This window comes from Phalacrocorax aristotelis, chromosome 9 (assembly GCF_949628215.1).
Source record: "Phalacrocorax aristotelis chromosome 9, bGulAri2.1, whole genome shotgun sequence".
NCBI lineage: Eukaryota > Metazoa > Chordata > Aves > Suliformes > Phalacrocoracidae > Phalacrocorax > Phalacrocorax aristotelis.
The window spans coordinates 10,176,714-10,194,529 of record NC_134284.1 but is presented as its reverse complement, the minus strand read 5'-3'; the positions used below and the strand labels follow the sequence as shown (position 1 = coordinate 10,194,529).

The window sequence follows — 17,816 nt, the reverse complement described above, 5'->3', positions numbered from 1 at the left end:
AGGGGAAGGGGGAGGCGCAGCTCAGCGGCTGTGGGGGATCTTGAGGGGACGGCCGAGGGCTGCCCGCGCCCTCTTCCTGTCCCGGGGTGCTCACGGGGCTGCCCGCCACCGCGAGGGGGTGGCTCTGTGGGCAGGTAGAGCGAGGAGCGCTTGGTACCTGCCCGCCTCTCCCGCAGGTGGCTCAGGCGGGGGAGCAGGCCTGCGGGGCCGCGGCTTGGGGCTGCCGTTCCCTGCCGAGGCGGCGGAGGGAGGGCGCGGGGTCTGCCTGCCTGGCGACCCCGCGCCGCGGCCCAGGAGCTTTTCGTCTGGGAGAGGCGTCCCTTGCGGCTCGCCGCCACCCTCTCGCCTTCCCCCTTGGGCTCCCGCGGACAGAGGTCCTGGTGGAGACCTGCCTCCTCACCGGAACCTGTTTTTTCTATAGTTTCACATTCTGTGATACACTTTAAATTTAATCAGACTTAACTTGGTCCCCTAAAGCTGACAGCAACCACTGAGAGCGGACATGAGAAGGGCCTAAAGGGATATGCTGCAATTTGTGCAGGGCTGGGATGGGTTTTTTGGCTTTGATTATCAGTACTTTTCATTTGCCTTTAATTGTGCTATGTAAGAGGTATTGAATACAAGCGATGCTTACTGGAGCAAGCTGTCCCAACTGTCCTCTTGGTATGAGGGGCTGATTAGCTTCACTTCAGGACATATGCACACACAGCGAAGTCTGGTGGGGATCCTCAAGAGTTATGAGATACACGGTTGTGGCCTGCGGGTAAGTGTGAGCAGTATCTTTGGGTTGAAGGTAAGCTCGCTTGTACAGCACAGGCTTGCTTCTGTAGTCCAGGCTAGGTGAAGGAGCAGTAGAGGTGCACTGTGCATCTCAGTGATGTGACGTGCTGCTCTAGTGAAATTAAGGTTGTGTTTGCCTGGTGGTAGCAGCTCTTCATGTTGAGAGATCCAGATTTAGTCACTCTGCAGTCTTGAAGGATGTTTTGCAGGTTCTATCATGATAACAAATGATAATTCTGAGTTTCCCCATGGGCTTCTACCTCCATGGCAATAGCTGCCCACCTCACCCACAATAACCGTTGCTGTGTCTTAGTCACTTCTTTTCTCCCACATCTCTGTATATCCAAAGCAAGTAATCTCCCTGTATTTGCACCAAGAGGAGCGTATGTAGGTGTGGCACCTCTTCTCCAAGAACACAAAGAAACGTTAATTACCCACCTTCTATCCTTCACTCTGCAAACTCCATCCCTTCTGTTTCTGTTATCTCTGGCTTTGTAGCCACCTGGGGAACCCAGGAGAACCTGCCATGCTTTCCCCACACCTGCCAGGATTTTTATAATTCGAAGCACATGGTGGGAAACACCAATGACTTTCTAAAAGAGCTGCAGCACATACAGGAATGAGACCTTTCCTAGACCTGCAGTGGCAGGCAGATGTAGTTGCTAAAATCACATTTCCTTCTCCTGCCTCCGCTTTCCCCATGTGTTCTCTCTGGTCCCCCTCAGGGTACGCCAGGCCCAGCTCCCAGCAGCGGTGGTGGGGGCAGAAGGGGACGATGGCAGCTGGCAGAGGTGGCCATGCATGGTCTGCAGGGCCCCTGCCCTGGGCAGCTGGGCTGGGTTTTTTTCAATGTTTCTGGTTATTTGATAGAGCAGCAGTGACTGACCTTGTGCTTCAGGTGCTTCCCTCTTTAGAAACAACTTGCAGGACCCCAAAACCTGGCTGAGTGCTGTTTCATATAGTTTTAAAAACTTAAAGAGGCCGTTACCAAGGTACTGTTTTTTAAGCTGGTATGCATTTGAGCTAACATGACAAAAGTGTTAGTAGTGCTGTCTGATACTCAAATGGCTGAAAGGAGTTAGGAGAAGGCCTGAAATGAGCTGGAGACCTCCCCAAAGAAAACCAATGTATTTCACAAACAGGATCTGAAATTTCTCTTAAGAGATTTTAATTTTAAGGGATTTGACAAAAAGAAACCAGAAATAAAAAATGTCTTACAATTCCAAATTCAAGTGTTGCATTTTTAGACTCGCAAGATAAAAAGACTAGAAATAAAATGCTCTGGACTAGAGAAAACTGCTGGAAACAGATCCAGGGAAAGGAATGGCAGGAAATAGAAAAACCTTGGCCTGACTGTAATTTCCTATCCAAACAGTTGGAACTAGGTCTAAGGCAGCTAAGAATAAGCTCCAGAAGGAAATCAAAGTTCCCATGCCATGGTGGAAATCAGCAACCAGAACAGGGAATTGTGCTAGAAATTTGTTTGAGTAATACATGATTTTACATGCTGCTTCTATTCTGTTTGTAGCCAGGAGAGGGGGGGATTACCCAGCTAAAGCAATACAATCATCTAGTGTCTTGAGGAGAAAATAAAAGAGGTACTGGTTGAAGTTAATCTGACTGTCCAAATGGAGTGCTAGAAAAGCTAAGAGAAAAGGGTATGCGTGGTGGCATAGTGCTGGTGGCAGCTTATAATTTGTTCCCAGAAATATAAAGTTAATTAATCAGATCACCTATAAGCCCTTAACATATAAAGTGGCAACACCTATCTTAATCAGCTATCTTAGGTCAGATGTGTGCTAGAAGGAGTGGGGAAAGAAGAAATTCTGGCTAGCTTACTAGAGGACTTGCAAAGATTTGTGTCTTACTGTGTGTACGTGCCAGCTAGGAATCCAGTCAGCTACCAGAGGCCCAGTCTGCGGATTGACCATTTTATCAAGATAAGTGAAAGGAAGTATTAGGTACCTACAGGGCTATGATTTTTTTCTGGATCATGACTTATACACTTCATTAGAGTAAAATAGCCATTAAGAAGGTGATTGTCATCATCCTCATTAGCTCGGCTCTGCATTTAATGGAGAAGTGGGGATTAACAGCTGATATGTGGTTTTTCTGAACAATTGGAAAGAGACATAGTACATTAACAGGGACAGCTGGGAACAATGTAGAATTCAAAACTGGCAATTCTGTTGAAAGCTGGTGCTGAAAAAAAAAATTGGATGTGATAGCAATCATTATAAATAAAATGCTGTCCAGCACAGACCTTGACAGGTGGTGAAATTTCCTTCCCCAGTTTGGGAAAAAGAGAGACAATTGAAGATGGGAACTCGTACACGTGAAGAGGAAAAGCTTCGAAATGCAGGCATCAGCTTCCTAGGACATAATCTATTGACTTAAACTAATAACCTGAATCTGGCTTTGAATCACATCTGTGGAACCTGGCAGAAGCATGGTGGCTATTAGACCAGACATCTTCAGGAAAAGCTGGGAAGCAGAGCTGTAATTTTACACCTGCTTTGTTGAATGGAGGCAGTGAGTAGAAACATGTATCACTCTGGAATCTGAAAAGCAGTTACTAGGTTTCTGATTACCAACCTGATTGCCAGTTTTCGTTGTAGTGAGTAACTGCATAGTAACCAAATATTTCTGACAAGAAGAAAATTGTAAAGAGAGAAGTCAAAGATATATAATGTGAGTCAGCAGGATACAGGTATAGACGAAACCTTCAAGGAAAAGCAGGGACAAAAGAGCTTTTAGTGTGTTTGATCCAATATAATGCACTACATCTTAATGAGTTTGAAGTATCATCTTCTTAGGAGTTTCTCCCAGTTCAAAGATGTAGTTTGTCTTAGACTGGTCATCAAAAGTTTGACTGTGGGGACTGAAGTCCTCCAAAGGTGACAGGAATTCAACATATTAGCCAGGTCTAGCAGCCTGTGTTATTAGCAATGAAAGAATCATGAGAGAAATTTATCTGGAAGATACATGCAAGGTTTTAGTCAGTTCTTGGGCCTCTCCTGTAGCACGGGTTAAGAAAGAAGTGGTAGCACTGTGTTTGTGAACTCAGCCAAATCAAATTATGTCACTTGAAATTATTTTTATCCAGTATCCCAAAGAAATTATACACTGGGTGCTCTATCAAATTAAATCTGATTCTTTGCCCTCAGTTTCAAAGCACAAGATTAGGAGGTGGGTCACAAGAACACTGAGAAAACTACTTTCCCTGCAGGACAAGGTCAGCAGCAAGTTAAAGTAGCAGTCTCAGTGTGCATGCTACTAGCTATGTTTGAAGGCTATTGGATCATGTTCCTCCCTCAGCTCGTACATTTTCTGGGCAAGATATTCTGGTGTATGCTGCAAACTGTGTAAAGTAATCTTAAAATTGCTAATCTAAATAAACTCAGATATGACTTATTTCTAAAAGACCCTTCTTACTCCTGCAGATGAGATAAGGGGAGAGATTGGGGGCAAAATATTTCCTTTAATAAAAAGGAAATAATCTGTGCAAAATTGGCTGTCCTCTAGACGGTGGCAGACATGGAGTTTCTGCAGGGCTTTTTCTCTTCTGGAAGTTCTTTTGTGGGTTTACCAATATTGCAAAACTGTTTCATAAGTTGGGGAAGAAAAAGAAAACCTCTCAGTGGTTGAGAGAGAGCACACTTTTCGGTTAAAAGTTGTAACTGCCACTATATCAGTATGTTCACATTTCAAAACCTCTTTCGTATCAGATATGGGTGCTAGTGCTTACATTAGAACTCAAACATTGTGAGCTGGAGGTGACTTTGCACAGCAAAAGTCTAAATTCTCTGGCACCACCAGACAGCAATTCGTAATGGTTACATTGGTTGAAAATAACTTTGACTGGTATGAAAGTTTCTCGTCATGATAAACCATGTATCCCTTCTGTTCTTTGAGCATGGCTGACATAGTCCTAGCATGTTAAGAAAACAAAGCTTAGGTAATGATTTTTGGATCAGGTTGGGTTTGGTTCGAGTTTTTTTTTCACTTGCACTCTCCCTGCTAATTTTGAAGCCATTTTCTAGTTTAGATCTAATTTTACATGAGAGCACAAGTGTTAAAGATACCAAGTTTCTGTGTGTTTTGTGAAATGGTATCTGGAACAAAGAACCCCTATTAATGTCCCACAGAGGGAAATGTGTAACTCAGCTTTTACCTTTCCAAGAGACAGCAGTCAGCTCACCTACCTGTGTGCACGTAGTTAAGACTTACCTGCAGTCAGGCCTCTTGCCCATCTCAAATAGGTAGGGGAGGACTAAGCAAATGAAGGTTTATGATTGTGGAAGATGACGACTCATGGGATTCTGTGGGTAGGGTACAAATTCAAAGGAAATCTGGCTTCGTTAATTCTGTAGCTCATGGAAAAATGTATTAAGCTTGGGATCTTTGGTGTTTGGAAGGACTGCACCATTCTGACTTTGTACCAGATGCTCACGCAAAGGTATTAACGCCGATACACTGCTTAACAACAGAAAAGCAATAAAGCAAGAATTGGTTGCTCAGGGGTGTGTAAGCTCATGAAGAGCTCTTTTCCTTTATTACAGAAGCATGTAAATTCCAGATTTCATCTGTGAGGTACGGGGTTGAGCAAATGAAATGGGAATTTGTGCTTTTTTGCACAGGAACAGGATTTTGTTGAAGGAACAGCTAGCTGTTCCATTATTCTCATATTAGAAATATCTTACAGGATCCTGGTATTTGCCTGCTTAGGTCAAAGTGACCAACATCTCCAGCATCAATATGTTAAACTAGGGTACTCAACTGTACAGACCCCTGGTTTTGACTATTCACACCTTAAATACCTAGGTTTGTGGGTCTTTTCCTCAAATTAAATAGTTGCCAATTAAGTTAACTAAGATTTTGTTACTCAGGATGGTTCCCAAACAGGAATACTGTGGCACAGGCAAAGCCATACACCCAGAGGATTACAACACACGATCCTTACACCCAGGGTGCAATTTAGAGAGGCGTCTTTCTCAGAAGACAACCCCTGTAGGAAGGAAGCTGTGGAGGGTAGTACAGAAAAGTAGAAATAGGAGTACTTAGATAAAGCCTCAAAGGGATCAGCTCTTGAGCTAAAATATGAAGAGATGAGAAGCAGTGGAGCTCTTTCAAACAATTTTTAAAAAGTTATTGTTTTCTCTTGAAGCTTCATGTGGACAAATAGCTTTTCAGTGGAATATAAGCATGTACCTCTGCAGGGTCAGGTTTAAGACTCATGCTGGTTCCCTGAAAGAAGGGAAATACTTAGTGAAATTCTGAGTAATTTTAACACACTTTTAATCATGTACCTTAATGTGGTGTAAATATTAGTAAAGCAGGGGTTCCAGAAACTTGGATTTCTGTGGGTGAATGTAAGAATCCAAAACACAATCTATCGCTTTGAAATGTGAACTGTTGAACCAGGCTAGAACTGAAGGGTTTGTGCTCTCTTTGATATATCAAAAAATACTCATATGCTTTTTTTAAGTACTTGGCAACAGCTAAATTCTTTGGAAATCATAAATCCTAGATGAGCTGTGAGCGGTTAATGGAAGGTATGAGGGTGACCCAGTTGCCCCCACTACTTTAAGTGCCCTATGGGACCCTGTAGAGAGAGTTAAAAGAAGGAGAAAAAAGTTCTGCAGCACTTAACTGTCCACACTACTCCTTTAAAAGTTCAGTTAAACTTTCTTATGGGGGTCACTACATGGCTGGACAAAAATATTTGAAGAGTTCTTTAAAGTGGAAAAGCAAAGAGTGGGTACAGTAATAGCCGTCTGGAATGCAGCAGAACCTAACCCCTCCCTAACTAATCCTGCTATTTTCTAACCTTGTCCTCCATGCATAATCAAAGGTGTTGATGTCACATGTTTCAAAGTCAAGCCTTTGCAAGATCATGGCTGTCGCTGTGTACGGAACGTGCCCTTCCGGCCTGGTGTGCTCTGCACGAGGAGGTTCCCTGCACAAGCCACCACTCCCTCCTTTCATTTAATATTTTGGTGATGTCTTACTCTGGTTATTGTTTTAAACTCTATCTTGAGTTAAAGATCTAAAAATTGTCAGAAACCCAAGAAAGCTCTCCAAAGAAAATACATTTTCTAAAGATTGTCAAAATAAACAAATGTGCTTACAATTATGAAATTTAGAAAACAAAGCAGATAAATCAATGTATCGTTGTCAAATCTTACAGAGCTAAAATGTAATGTGTTATGATAAAATAAATTATTGTAATACTAGCTATTACCTAACATTGCTAATCTTCAGATCTCATTTAGAGATGGTAGAACAGGAGATGCTTTGGGGCAGACCACATAGGTAGGCAGATGATATTCACTCCCTCACTGACTCCCTTCTGACTAAATCCCACTGCCCTGATGATTCTAACATTGACTGTTATTGGTCATGTCTTTGAATGCTCAGGCTATGTTATTTATGTAGCAGGTATGTAAATGTTGCCAACTCTTATGATTTTATAACGTCTGAAATAGTTAAATATTGCCCATACTAAAAACTTCAGCTGTTGTTATCAGATCCTGCACTGAGGGAACTGGGTTTCCTCAACACAAAACTGAGCACCAGTGACTATTTAAAGACGTCCAAGTAAAGAGACACTGGAAATCATGAGTCTTCAGTGACACAACAGCAGATGGCTCTTGAAAAGTCCAAGAACTCTCTATTTCCTAAATTTCATTATTGTAAACCAATGTCAGGCTTTTAGGAGAAACTGGGCTTTTTCCATATTACAAACTCTCAGCCCTCAGCAGCAGAGTCAACACCGCAGCGCATACTTATCCCTGGTTCTTGTTGCAGGCATCTGGTGAGGTCATGTGTGGGACCGGGAGAAATGCGGGCTCTGGAGCCTGTTTCTGGCTTTGCTGTAGGAGCACCATGGGCATGACCATCCTGTGGGGTGCAGAGCAGAAGAAATGAGGACACACAGACCATCACGCTGGATGAAGGCAGGCCTGATGGTTCAGTCTTGACGCCAGCGCTGCAGCCATAGGCATAGGCAGTGAAACTGGGAAGACGCGACTCTGGGCAGGAGCTCGGGGTGAGGAGTTGCAGCACTTTGAGGACCTGTGTGGAAAGAGGAACTGCAAGACACATTGTTGCCCGTTGCACAACCGAGGCGTGAGTAAAGGTTTGGAGTCACTGCCTGGGCAAATATGGTCCCGCCTGGATTTTATTTCCTTATTCCCCATGGGATTCCCCCTTTGCCTCACTACACTTCAGTGCCTCTGTATAGCCAGAAGTAGCTGTAGAATGGGATGACTTTATATTTTACTCATAAGTACAGTTTCTTGCACCAGTTGCTGGTGCCGAGTTGCACAGAGGGTCCTGCAGCGACTCTCCAACTGTCCCGCTCCGCTGGTGAGGAGACCCCTGAAGGCCCCGGGCAGAGGCAGCTCCCGGGATAGCGAGCGGGAGGAAGAGACCCGTCCGTCTGTCCGTCCATCCGCCGGCCGCGCCTCGGAGGTGCGCTGGGGAACGCGGCCGTGACGTCACGGTGCGGTTGCCATAGGGACGCCTGGGGTCGCACCTGACGGCTGTCGTGAAGCAGCGAGAAGAGAGTGAGGGAAGGAGGAAGGGGGAGTCTAGGCCAGGCCCGGCCCGGCCCGGCCGCCTCCCCCCGCCCCGGGCCCGCGGGGAGTTGGCGCCGCGCCCCGCCACCCCCGCCGCGTCGGAGGCAGGAGGAGGAGGCGGCGCTGCCGCCGCCGCTGGCTATGTAGGGGCCCCGGTGCGGGCGGATCTGGAGGCCGCTGTCCGCCTCTGGAGCGCGGCGCCGGGGCCGGGCCCAGCGGGATGTTCTCCAAGAAGCCGCACGGGGACGTGCGGAAATCCACGCAGAAGGTGCTGGACACCCGCAAGGACCCGCTCACCCGCCTCAAGCACCTGCGCGTCCTCATCGGTGAGGCGGCCGGCCGAGGGGGGGGGGGGGGGATCGGCGCGGGGGGCGCGGCCCGGGGTGCCTGGGGCCGCCGCCCCCGAGCCCCGGCGTAGGAAGGACCGGGAACTTCAGCGGGACCGGCCGGGCGCCGGGGCGGGAGAGTCCGCCCGGCCCATCCTCGCCCGGCCGGGCGTCGCCTTGGCAGGGCGGCCGCAGGGAGGGCCCGCCGCCCGGCATCGCGGGGCCGGCGGCGGCGAGGCACACGCGGTGGGCCGCCCCGCTCCCCGCTGCCGTACCGAGACACGTACCTTTACACCGCCTTTGAAGGTGGAATCCGTTTGGCAGCTGCGGATGGGGGCGGAAAGCTGGTGTGCTTCCCCGCGAATTACTCTCTAGAGCTACATAAATGCTGGGAAGTCGGTACGCTTGAAAAGAAGTGGCTGGTGCGCGCTAATGGTGCCTGTGACTCCCTAATCCATTTCCCCTAAACGCTTATAGTGACAGCTTATGTTCGTGTATGTTTTCAAGGTAAGAGCTACAACGATAAGTGCTCACCAGAGTAGATGTAGATGAACGTTCATACAGCTAGTGTGAAAACACCGTTGGTGTTTGGTGACCAAACAATTGGTCAAGGAGGGATCATAAGCACTCAAGTACTGCCACAGTTCCATGCGAGCAGCTGTTTAACCTGACCAGTGAATTAGAAATTGTAATTACACGGGATAATTGACTAATGAAAACACAGTGGAAAAAGCTCCAGAGTTAACTATTCCAAAATATCTGTCAGTTGGATGTGTTTGTAAAAATCTAAGTCATTGTCATCAAACTGTCCTTGAAAAAACAAAGTTTGCTCCAGAGCACCTTTTGGGCGCTTCAGTTCTGTAAATGCATGTGTTGCTTCTGACAGTTTATCAGCACGTGGGCAGGGCTGGGTCAAGGGCAACTGCAATCTGTATTTAGCACAGAGTACTGAATGGATTATTTCGGGTTCTGCCCACAGTCTGAGGGTATTTAAGTACCTTGTCCTTGGCCTCCAAAGCTGGATTCTTTTCTTTCAAAGGGAAATGGTCATTACTCCCTTTTTTTGTTTTGTACTGTGTTTGAAGGAACAGGTGTTCCCGTATGGCAGCATCTGCTGCTGCATGACTTATTTTCTGCAACATAATAATTATTTAGACTTTTGAAATGGAGAATAGTTGGGTACCTAGCTATCCAAGAAACTTCAGTAGTCTACTGTATCCTCTTGCCTCACTTAGGATGTTACCACTCTTCTTAATTAGCTGTACTGAGCCTGTTGTGGCTTGCTTTATATTGCTTTCTATTTATTTTAGCTATTTCATCAGATGAAATTTAAGAGGAAAGAGCATTATAAAGAAACTAAGTAACTCCCTGAATTTAGGCTTCCTGGCTACAGTATGTTGAGTATTTCTAGTTTTGCTTTAGTCTGCAAAACAATCTGTGATTTTGATCTGGTCTGTTCTAGATTTGATATTTCTGTTGCTTCTCTTTTCTTTACAAGATTTTCCTTCAGCTTTGTTAATACTTGGGCGCATGCTGTAAGATGGAAGCCATAAACTGTGTCAAGCGGATGCTCTTTATCTAATCTAAGGTTTCTGCTTACTGGCTGGAGGACAGACTAAATCTGCTGGGGCACGTTTTCATGTGATGGCCATTCCCCTTCTCACCCCTCGCACGTTCGTATGTCTCTGCCATTGAAGCACAGCTCCCACATACCCTTTTTCTACAAGTTTGGGAGAATACAGCGTATGACTCTGTAAGTAGGGAAGGGTGTAACAGTACTCTTCAGCTTGTCTGTCTTGGATGCATCTACAAGATTTTGTCGTGTAGATAGATGCACGAGGTACAAAAACAAGGTCTTTTTTTGGGGCATGGGGGATAGGGTATTTCTGTACATATTCCTACTGTAGTGCGAGAGAAGTATATAGCAGATTATTTGAGATCTGTCTTCTGTCATCACCTCCTTGCCTTATTCCTTAAATTTCTCTGCCCCCTAAACTGGCTTTCAAAGTGTAAGTTCTATGCCCTTTCTTCTCCAGTTCTTTCTTTGACTAGTCTGCAGGACCAGGTTAAAAAAATAATGTGGTCACATGAGCTAGACTGCTGCCTGAGGTGGCTTTGCAAGCAGGCACTGTCCTGCAGCTTGAGCAATGTAGTGCTGCATTTTTCTCTTCAGTGGCAGCTCCCCCAGCATAGTAATGGGCATGTTTCCATGTGCTCAGGGGAGCCAAGCTAACTATTGGCAGGGGGGTATCCTAGGGTAGAAGGGAGGAAGTCTCAGTTCAGCCCTCTTCAGCATCCTTATGAATGAAAAGTTGTCTTGTTTATCGCTCTTAGGCCCTGCATGTTGGAGGCTAAAAGCCTATCAGGAAGAGAATTCTCTGTTACTTTGCATCCAGGAAAAGGAGAGAATTTTTTCTTGTTCTTAAACTTAAAATCCTTTCAGTAGTCCTGCAAGGTGTATTGAACCAGAGTTAATTTTTTTTGCTGCACTTTTTAGTCTTTGGTTCAGAAATGGTAAACTGAAGCATGGCGTTGGATTCGTGGTTAGGACTGGAGGGGAGGAAAAGGAGTACTAGTTTGTTTTCCCTCTATTTTATCAAAGCATCCAAAGCAGCAGTTCTTTAGTAAGCTAAAATAATGAAATAGTAATTAGTAAGCTAAAATAATGGAATAGTCACGAAAAGAGGCAGAGTGCTTGTGAATTACAGACTTCTGGTAGTCTATTAGCCAAAGAGGAGAAATCTAAAAAAAATTGTTATGGTGAAAGATTGACAGTTGGATCCTGCAAGGCAATGGTGCAAGTCTGGCTTAATCTAAAAATATTTAAATAGTATGATGTGGTTGTTAGTAAAGACCAGAAGAGACTGAACAGTTTCAGGGGACCTAATATGAAGCCAAGTGAATGCATAAGAAAAAGGCAGGTGACATTTATTTTTAACAAATTAAAAGAGGTGTACTGCAGATGGAATTATTTAAATGCCTTTTACAAGATAACTTAGAATGCAGAGAGTTGTATCTTTTCAGGAAAAAGTACCTTGTCGTTGATGACAAATCAGTTTAAAGTTAGTAAAAAATTAGCCTGACTGCATAAGGAATATTAGAAAATCTTGTGTCTTTGTAAAACAGTGGTGTGCAATTACACCAAATATCATTGCAGCTTTAATAGTCTAATTGCTGTAGTCAGCGTACAGAAGATTTAGAGATGGGAATGACTCAGATGAGAGTAAAACTTTAATGTGAAAAGGCATTGAAAGCTTTGGAATCCCTTTCTCTAGGGGCGGATGGTGAAAAATATATAAACATATATGAAAAAGACTAGGAAATAATGTCTGTTAAGGCCTACCGATTTTGAATTTACAGTAAAAGGTTTTTGGCTTGGGAAGTTCCTGAGTGCTAGACTAAATATCTGTTATAGGCATACCCAGGCAAATGCATTTATAATTTTTTTTCTGAAACTCTTTCATAGATAACTGCTCTTTGGCGCTTCCCTCGGACAGTGATAGTGCCCTGTCTCTGGCTGGTTCTGTGTTCTGCTTCAGTATGGCTCTATTCAGCCTTTTTCATAATTCAGGAACTGAGGAAAATTCAGAGAAATTCAGGTGACTAATTCAGAATTGACTAAATTATTTGTTAAAGTAAATATAATACGTGACCAATTTATGCATATCACGGGCATAAGGTTTTTTAAATAGAGGTTAAAGCCTTTAGGAAGCCTCCAAGTAGTAATAAATATTATTACTAAGAAAAATCTGAAAGAGATTGAAGTTTTATATCCTGGGACATACCAGTCTGTGAGTAAAGGATATCTTCTTTTCATTGTTTTCCTGCTGCAGTATTTTTCTTGAAACAACTGGAACTATCTGCTTTAAGAGATTTGATTTTTTTGAGGTGTATTAGTTTCCTGCCGTAGGGAAGTGTTCCCCACCACCCTCCTTGGTTTTTTTCTCCTTCCTAGTTCTGGGAAGTAACTTTAAGTCTCATACAGTTCCCTAATGCGATCTTGGTCAGTAAGTGACTTTTCATGAAAGTATTCTGTCTTGTCTCTATATGCAGGAAAAGTTGAAACAGTTCTGTTTACTGTGAGCTACTGCAGTGGTTAGAGCATATCAACAGTGAATGGGAAGGTCTAATGGGATTCCCTTGCGGTTGGTATGGCAGTGGCTCAGCCTTGTCAGAAGCAAGGCCCTGCTGTAACGAAGGCTGCTAGCTGCAGTTAGTGGAGGTGTGATCACAGACTTCTCTAGCAGATAGAAGTGGAGGCACATAGTGTACCTTATGGAATTAGGTATTGCCTGCAGAATGAAGCCTGTGATTTCCCAGGAAAAATATTTTTAAGCAGTCTCCAGTGAATTAGCAGCTAACTGCAATTTTTAGGATCGTTAAGAAATAACATGGAAATAATATTGCATTGTTCTTATAATCAGGGTTGCACTGTTTAATCAGACTTCAGAATCAAACTGAAATTCTGTGGTTTTAAAATGGTAGTTCACAAAAGTTGGTTCTAGTAATCCTTCAAGCATCAAATCATGCTTGATTTGTCCTTTTGTTAATACAGTGCTTTGAGAAATCTGTAAATAATAGATATGTGACCTTTCATAATGTCATACCTTAATGATGTTGACTTCTTGTTTTGTTTTCATTTTGATATCAAATATGTTGCTGCTAACTGTTGAATTTGTAGTTTCAGTCAGAATGTGTAAATATATTTAAAAAAAAAAAGTGATAACACCCCTAAATATTTAATGATTTCTATGTAATCTTGCTATGTGCAAGCAAGTTGAATATACTTGGTTTAAGATTTACTTTTAGGGCTGAATTCTTAACAGAATTTTTTTCCTTCATTTTTTTTTGTAGAGTGGGAGTTACAGATCTGTAATCTGTTAATCCAGAGTAAAGGAAAAATGAATATATTGTTCCTCATAAATTATTTTGTTTGCATCTGACATCTTAAAAATACGCTGCTTGTATCTCTGGGACTATGGAGAGAATGCGTGCAAAATGCAATGCTAAGAGAACAGTATTTCTGCATGGGGCTGTTTTTTCATTATTTTGTTTTGTTATTCTTGGTGGTTGGTTAGCGCTTGACATCTAATGTAAGTGATCTCTGAAAGGGAAAAGTCAAGCTATGCTGGACAGAATGAAACAGGCTGCATTGAACATCCATTCTGATATATTAAACAATATATCTAAAGGGAGATTGCATTTGTCTAAAGGGATTTTAATTTAAGAAATCTATTTGACTGGCTGTCAGCCCTAATGCTTCAGCTGGATGGCATTCATTGGTGTTGCACATCATGAACATCGCTCATTACAATATCATATATAAATGAAAAATATAATATGAAATATCATATAATAAACGAAAAACGTTTTATAGTTGTTGGAGTGAGAGGCGAGTGAGAAGCTACAGCAAAAGTAGCTGCCTGGGATTTTCTTTGGAGATAACTGTTCCAGAAGTTTCTGTGGATGTGCAAAGCTATATTATTTTTGGCAAGAGTTGTAGGTTTGGGGTTTTTTTCTTTCCTGGTAATTCTAACTGCAGAGGCCATGCCGTCACTGTAATTCATGGATTTGGCTGTGGGTTTAGTGCAGTTTAAGAAACTAAACTTGATGTCATGTCAGCCTTGACTTAACCCTGAACCCATTCTGTTCTGTTTTGGCCAGAAGAAAAGGGGGAAGAACTGCTTTGCTTCAGGATTTTGGCTGAGGTTACGCTCAGCTTGCAGAGAGCAGCAGTGGTCAGTGCTGCTGGCTTGCAAGGGTAACGGCTGGAGTCGGATCAAAGCCCCAGGCTAGACAAAGGGGCAGCTCTGACCACTGGGATGCTGAGGAAAGGCCTGTGTGGGTTTAGCTTGGGCCAGTTCGGAATGAAAATAAAAATAAGTACATTACTATGGAAGTGTTTGAAGTTGTTCAAATAAAAGTTTAAGTTCTGGAACGTGCATGAGTTGTTATGGAAGTGTTTCTTAAAAGTTTACTAGCATAACTCTTCTGGAGTCTGCAAGCAACCTGAAAGAATTAGCTTGGAGAGCTGTCAGCTGCTTCTGGTCGTTCCAGTAGAGCACTGGTGTTGAATTCTGTAATGGATTGTGTGTAGATGATGTTCATTGGTGCTGTTAACCTGGTTATTAATTCGTGATTATTTTTTTCTTGTATGTTTGTATCTAAAAGATGGTGTCAATCAGGAGTTCAGACTTGTCTGATGCAAAATAGAAGTCCATTAAAAGACTTCTTGGAGTGTGTTCCTTTTTCAGTACCAAAAACCTCAAGAATATTTTCTTTGACAAGATTACCTTTTTAAAAAATTGAATTGTTATTGCTAAATAGCTGTTAGTGATCAGAAACAGTATGGGCTAAGGTGAAGCCCTTGTTTAATAGATTTGCATTTGTAGGTTACTATTTGAAGCATTGCAGTTTGTTATCAGGCCTCTTTCACTTTGACAGTCTGTTAACTAAGCCAGATCCACCAGTTAGTTTTGGAGGCTTTCCACTTAACCTTTGTAAATGACATGCTTTTCTAGTCAAGAGACTGACTGTATGTAACTGAACCACTTTACTGTTTTGCTGTAAAGCAGCTGTTAAATTCTTCAGCTTGGAGAATTAAGAATGAGTAAGTTCTGTTGGCCATTTTGCTTGTATGGTAACTGAAATTGAGGACACTTGGAAAGCTCTTGCTTTTTAATGGCGTCAACTTGTTATGAATTGATACTGAATGCTTCAGTGTATAAGCGGGCCTCTGCTTTACAGAAATAGAACTGGAAGTCTGGCCATCTTCCAGGTCATTGTTTGCTGCAGTTGTCACTGGTATTTTATTTTTGCATAAGGATGAGGGAAAGTGACTTAAAAGCCAGTAAGTCTCGGAATGAGACAGGGTAATGTTTTCTTTAGAATAAGTGCTGTAACAATTTCATGTATGAACATACTATTAGATTCTGAAATGCTTAAAATTGAATGTAAAATTAACTACAACTTGATCTGTAATGATGTAGACTATTCTGTTAAATGCTATGGTAATTTTCTGTGATGATTTGTGTGACTTGGTGAATGTTAATGTTCTCTTCAGAAAAGTTAATACATACCTAAGATCTGTGTGTGGGTTTTTGTTTCAGTTTTAAGTTCACTATTTTGATGGTTTACCTTTAAAGTTTTCTCCTGTGTATTTTAATTTCATACAGCAGGCTATCATCTAAATAGGATAGACGCATTTCCCTTGCTAACTCACATAATTTATAAATATGTAACAGATGTTGTGGATTAGTTTGTAATAATTTATAGGGTAATCTGTAGAAAAAAAAATAAACCGGGATGGCAAATTGTGTATAGTATAAGTTAAAGCCCATTGAGATCCTCTTCCTACAGGAGATTGGGGTGTTGTACATGTAAACTTGTAAGTTTTGCAGAATCTGGCTCAGGTGATTCCCTTACAAGTTTAAATATACAGTAAAAATCTGATTGCTTTTTCTGGTTCATGTTTTACATCTGGCAAAGTAATTTTTTTAAGCTCTCTTGAGGTACTTCTGCATTGTAATTCTAAGTATGATATGCTGTTCAAATAGTATCCTCCTTCTAATGCCTAATATTAAAGGGTTACATTTTTACTGAAATACTTTTGTGGATGCAAGTTATTCCTGGTTAAAAAGGGATGTGCTGATAATTGAACCATAATAAAAGCATTGGAGCAAATGCATTTACTCTGAGGCAGAGAGTGGCAGAACATTCCATGGCAGAACAAATTTTCTGCAAGAAATTTTGGCATGGAATCTTCCCTTCCTGCAGTTACCACTGTGAACACTTAAGTCTTGAATATCTTACTGAGATACTTGAAAAGAATGTAATCTTTCAGACAGTTTTAAACAATTAACCTTCAAAAGAGTTGGCCATTTGAAAATATAGGAAAGAGGGTTTCTAAAAGGAGAGTCATGTGTAAGCACAGAAGTTGGTAGAAGAGGCGGAGGTTTTTTTTGTTTTGATTGTGTTGTGGGGTTTGGTTTTTGTTTTTGTTCTGTTTTTCTTCAGTCCTTTTTTGCTACAGCTCCAGTCTATAAGGTGGGTAATAGTAGAACTTCCAAATTTCAGTGAGTGTAATGGAAATACGAATTCCACTTGATGTGGTACTTGAATGCTCTTGTAGTGAGGGTCATACAAATAGCTTAGATAACTAGTCTTCCATTTTTAGTTCAGTTCTGTTTCATGCATCAAAATAAAACAGAAATTCGTAAGCTGAATACAACTTCTAAAACCTAAACCAAAAAAGGTAGCTTACCTTCTTAATGCTGAACCTAGAAAAAACTGAAGTTACTTTTAGAAAAGTTTTGTGGGAGGAGGAAAAGGACAGAGAAACTGTACAGGCTCTCTTTGTGCTTAAATGTAACTTTTGTCTTAAAAAAAAAAAAAAAAGCACTACTGAACACAGAGTTAATGCAGAGATCAGATTTATACCAATTTTTAAGGAAAAAAATCAGCTAAGATCCATGTTTCTCGTGTGAAGCATGAAGAGAGCTACATTTTCTTGGAAAACAGCTTCCATAAATGATGCTGGAAATCTGGATTTTAATGTACTGGAACTGTGCTTTGTACAGTGCAAGCTTTAGTTTTCACGTTGTTGGAATACAGTAATGATCCAATAACTTCTCCATCTCCCATTCTGAGAAACTTTTCTAAATATTTTATATGGTGCCAGATCTATTTCTGAGTCCTTCCCTCCTCCCAGTCTCAGCATAAGTACCAAGAACACAAGGAATACATTAATTTGTGTTAGTTACATGAATCTGTGGTAGGAGAATACAAAGTTCTGTTGTTTATAAATAAATGAAATTAGGGGGGAAATTATGTTTCTGTGTGTAATCCCACTTAATGTAAAAACAAGGCTCTGTCTCTCCTCTTAAAAAGGCAGAAAAGAATAAGTAACCAAAGCAGACAAATAACTTCCTGCAAATTCCCAGTTCAAGGCTGTGTGAAGAGGACGTACGTATGCTCCTTGTAGAGGAAATGAATTTTACCTCTGCATGCAGCATTTATTATACTTTGGGAGAGTGTACAGAAGAGACGGTGACCTAGTGTGGAGGAAATGGTTTAAGATGAGAGAACTGAAAACCTGTATCTTCAGTTGGTCACAAGGATAAGGGTG

The 17,816-nt window shown here is 42.2% G+C and overlaps 1 protein-coding gene across 8 annotated transcripts in view; it reads left to right on the top strand.

The window, feature by feature from the left end:
* Window positions 1–8,301: 8,301 nt before the first annotated feature.
* Window positions 8,302–17,816, top strand: part of RALGAPA1 (Ral GTPase activating protein catalytic subunit alpha 1) — a 134,990-nt gene continuing 125,475 nt past the window's right edge. For all 8 annotated transcript variants that reach the window (XM_075103373.1, XM_075103372.1, XM_075103367.1 and 5 more), the window contains exon 1: window positions 8,302–8,689. In XM_075103373.1, the coding sequence (XP_074959474.1) occupies window positions 8,584–8,689 (106 nt within the window). In that variant the 5' untranslated portion in view covers window positions 8,302–8,583. The remainder of the gene's footprint in view (window positions 8,690–17,816) is intronic.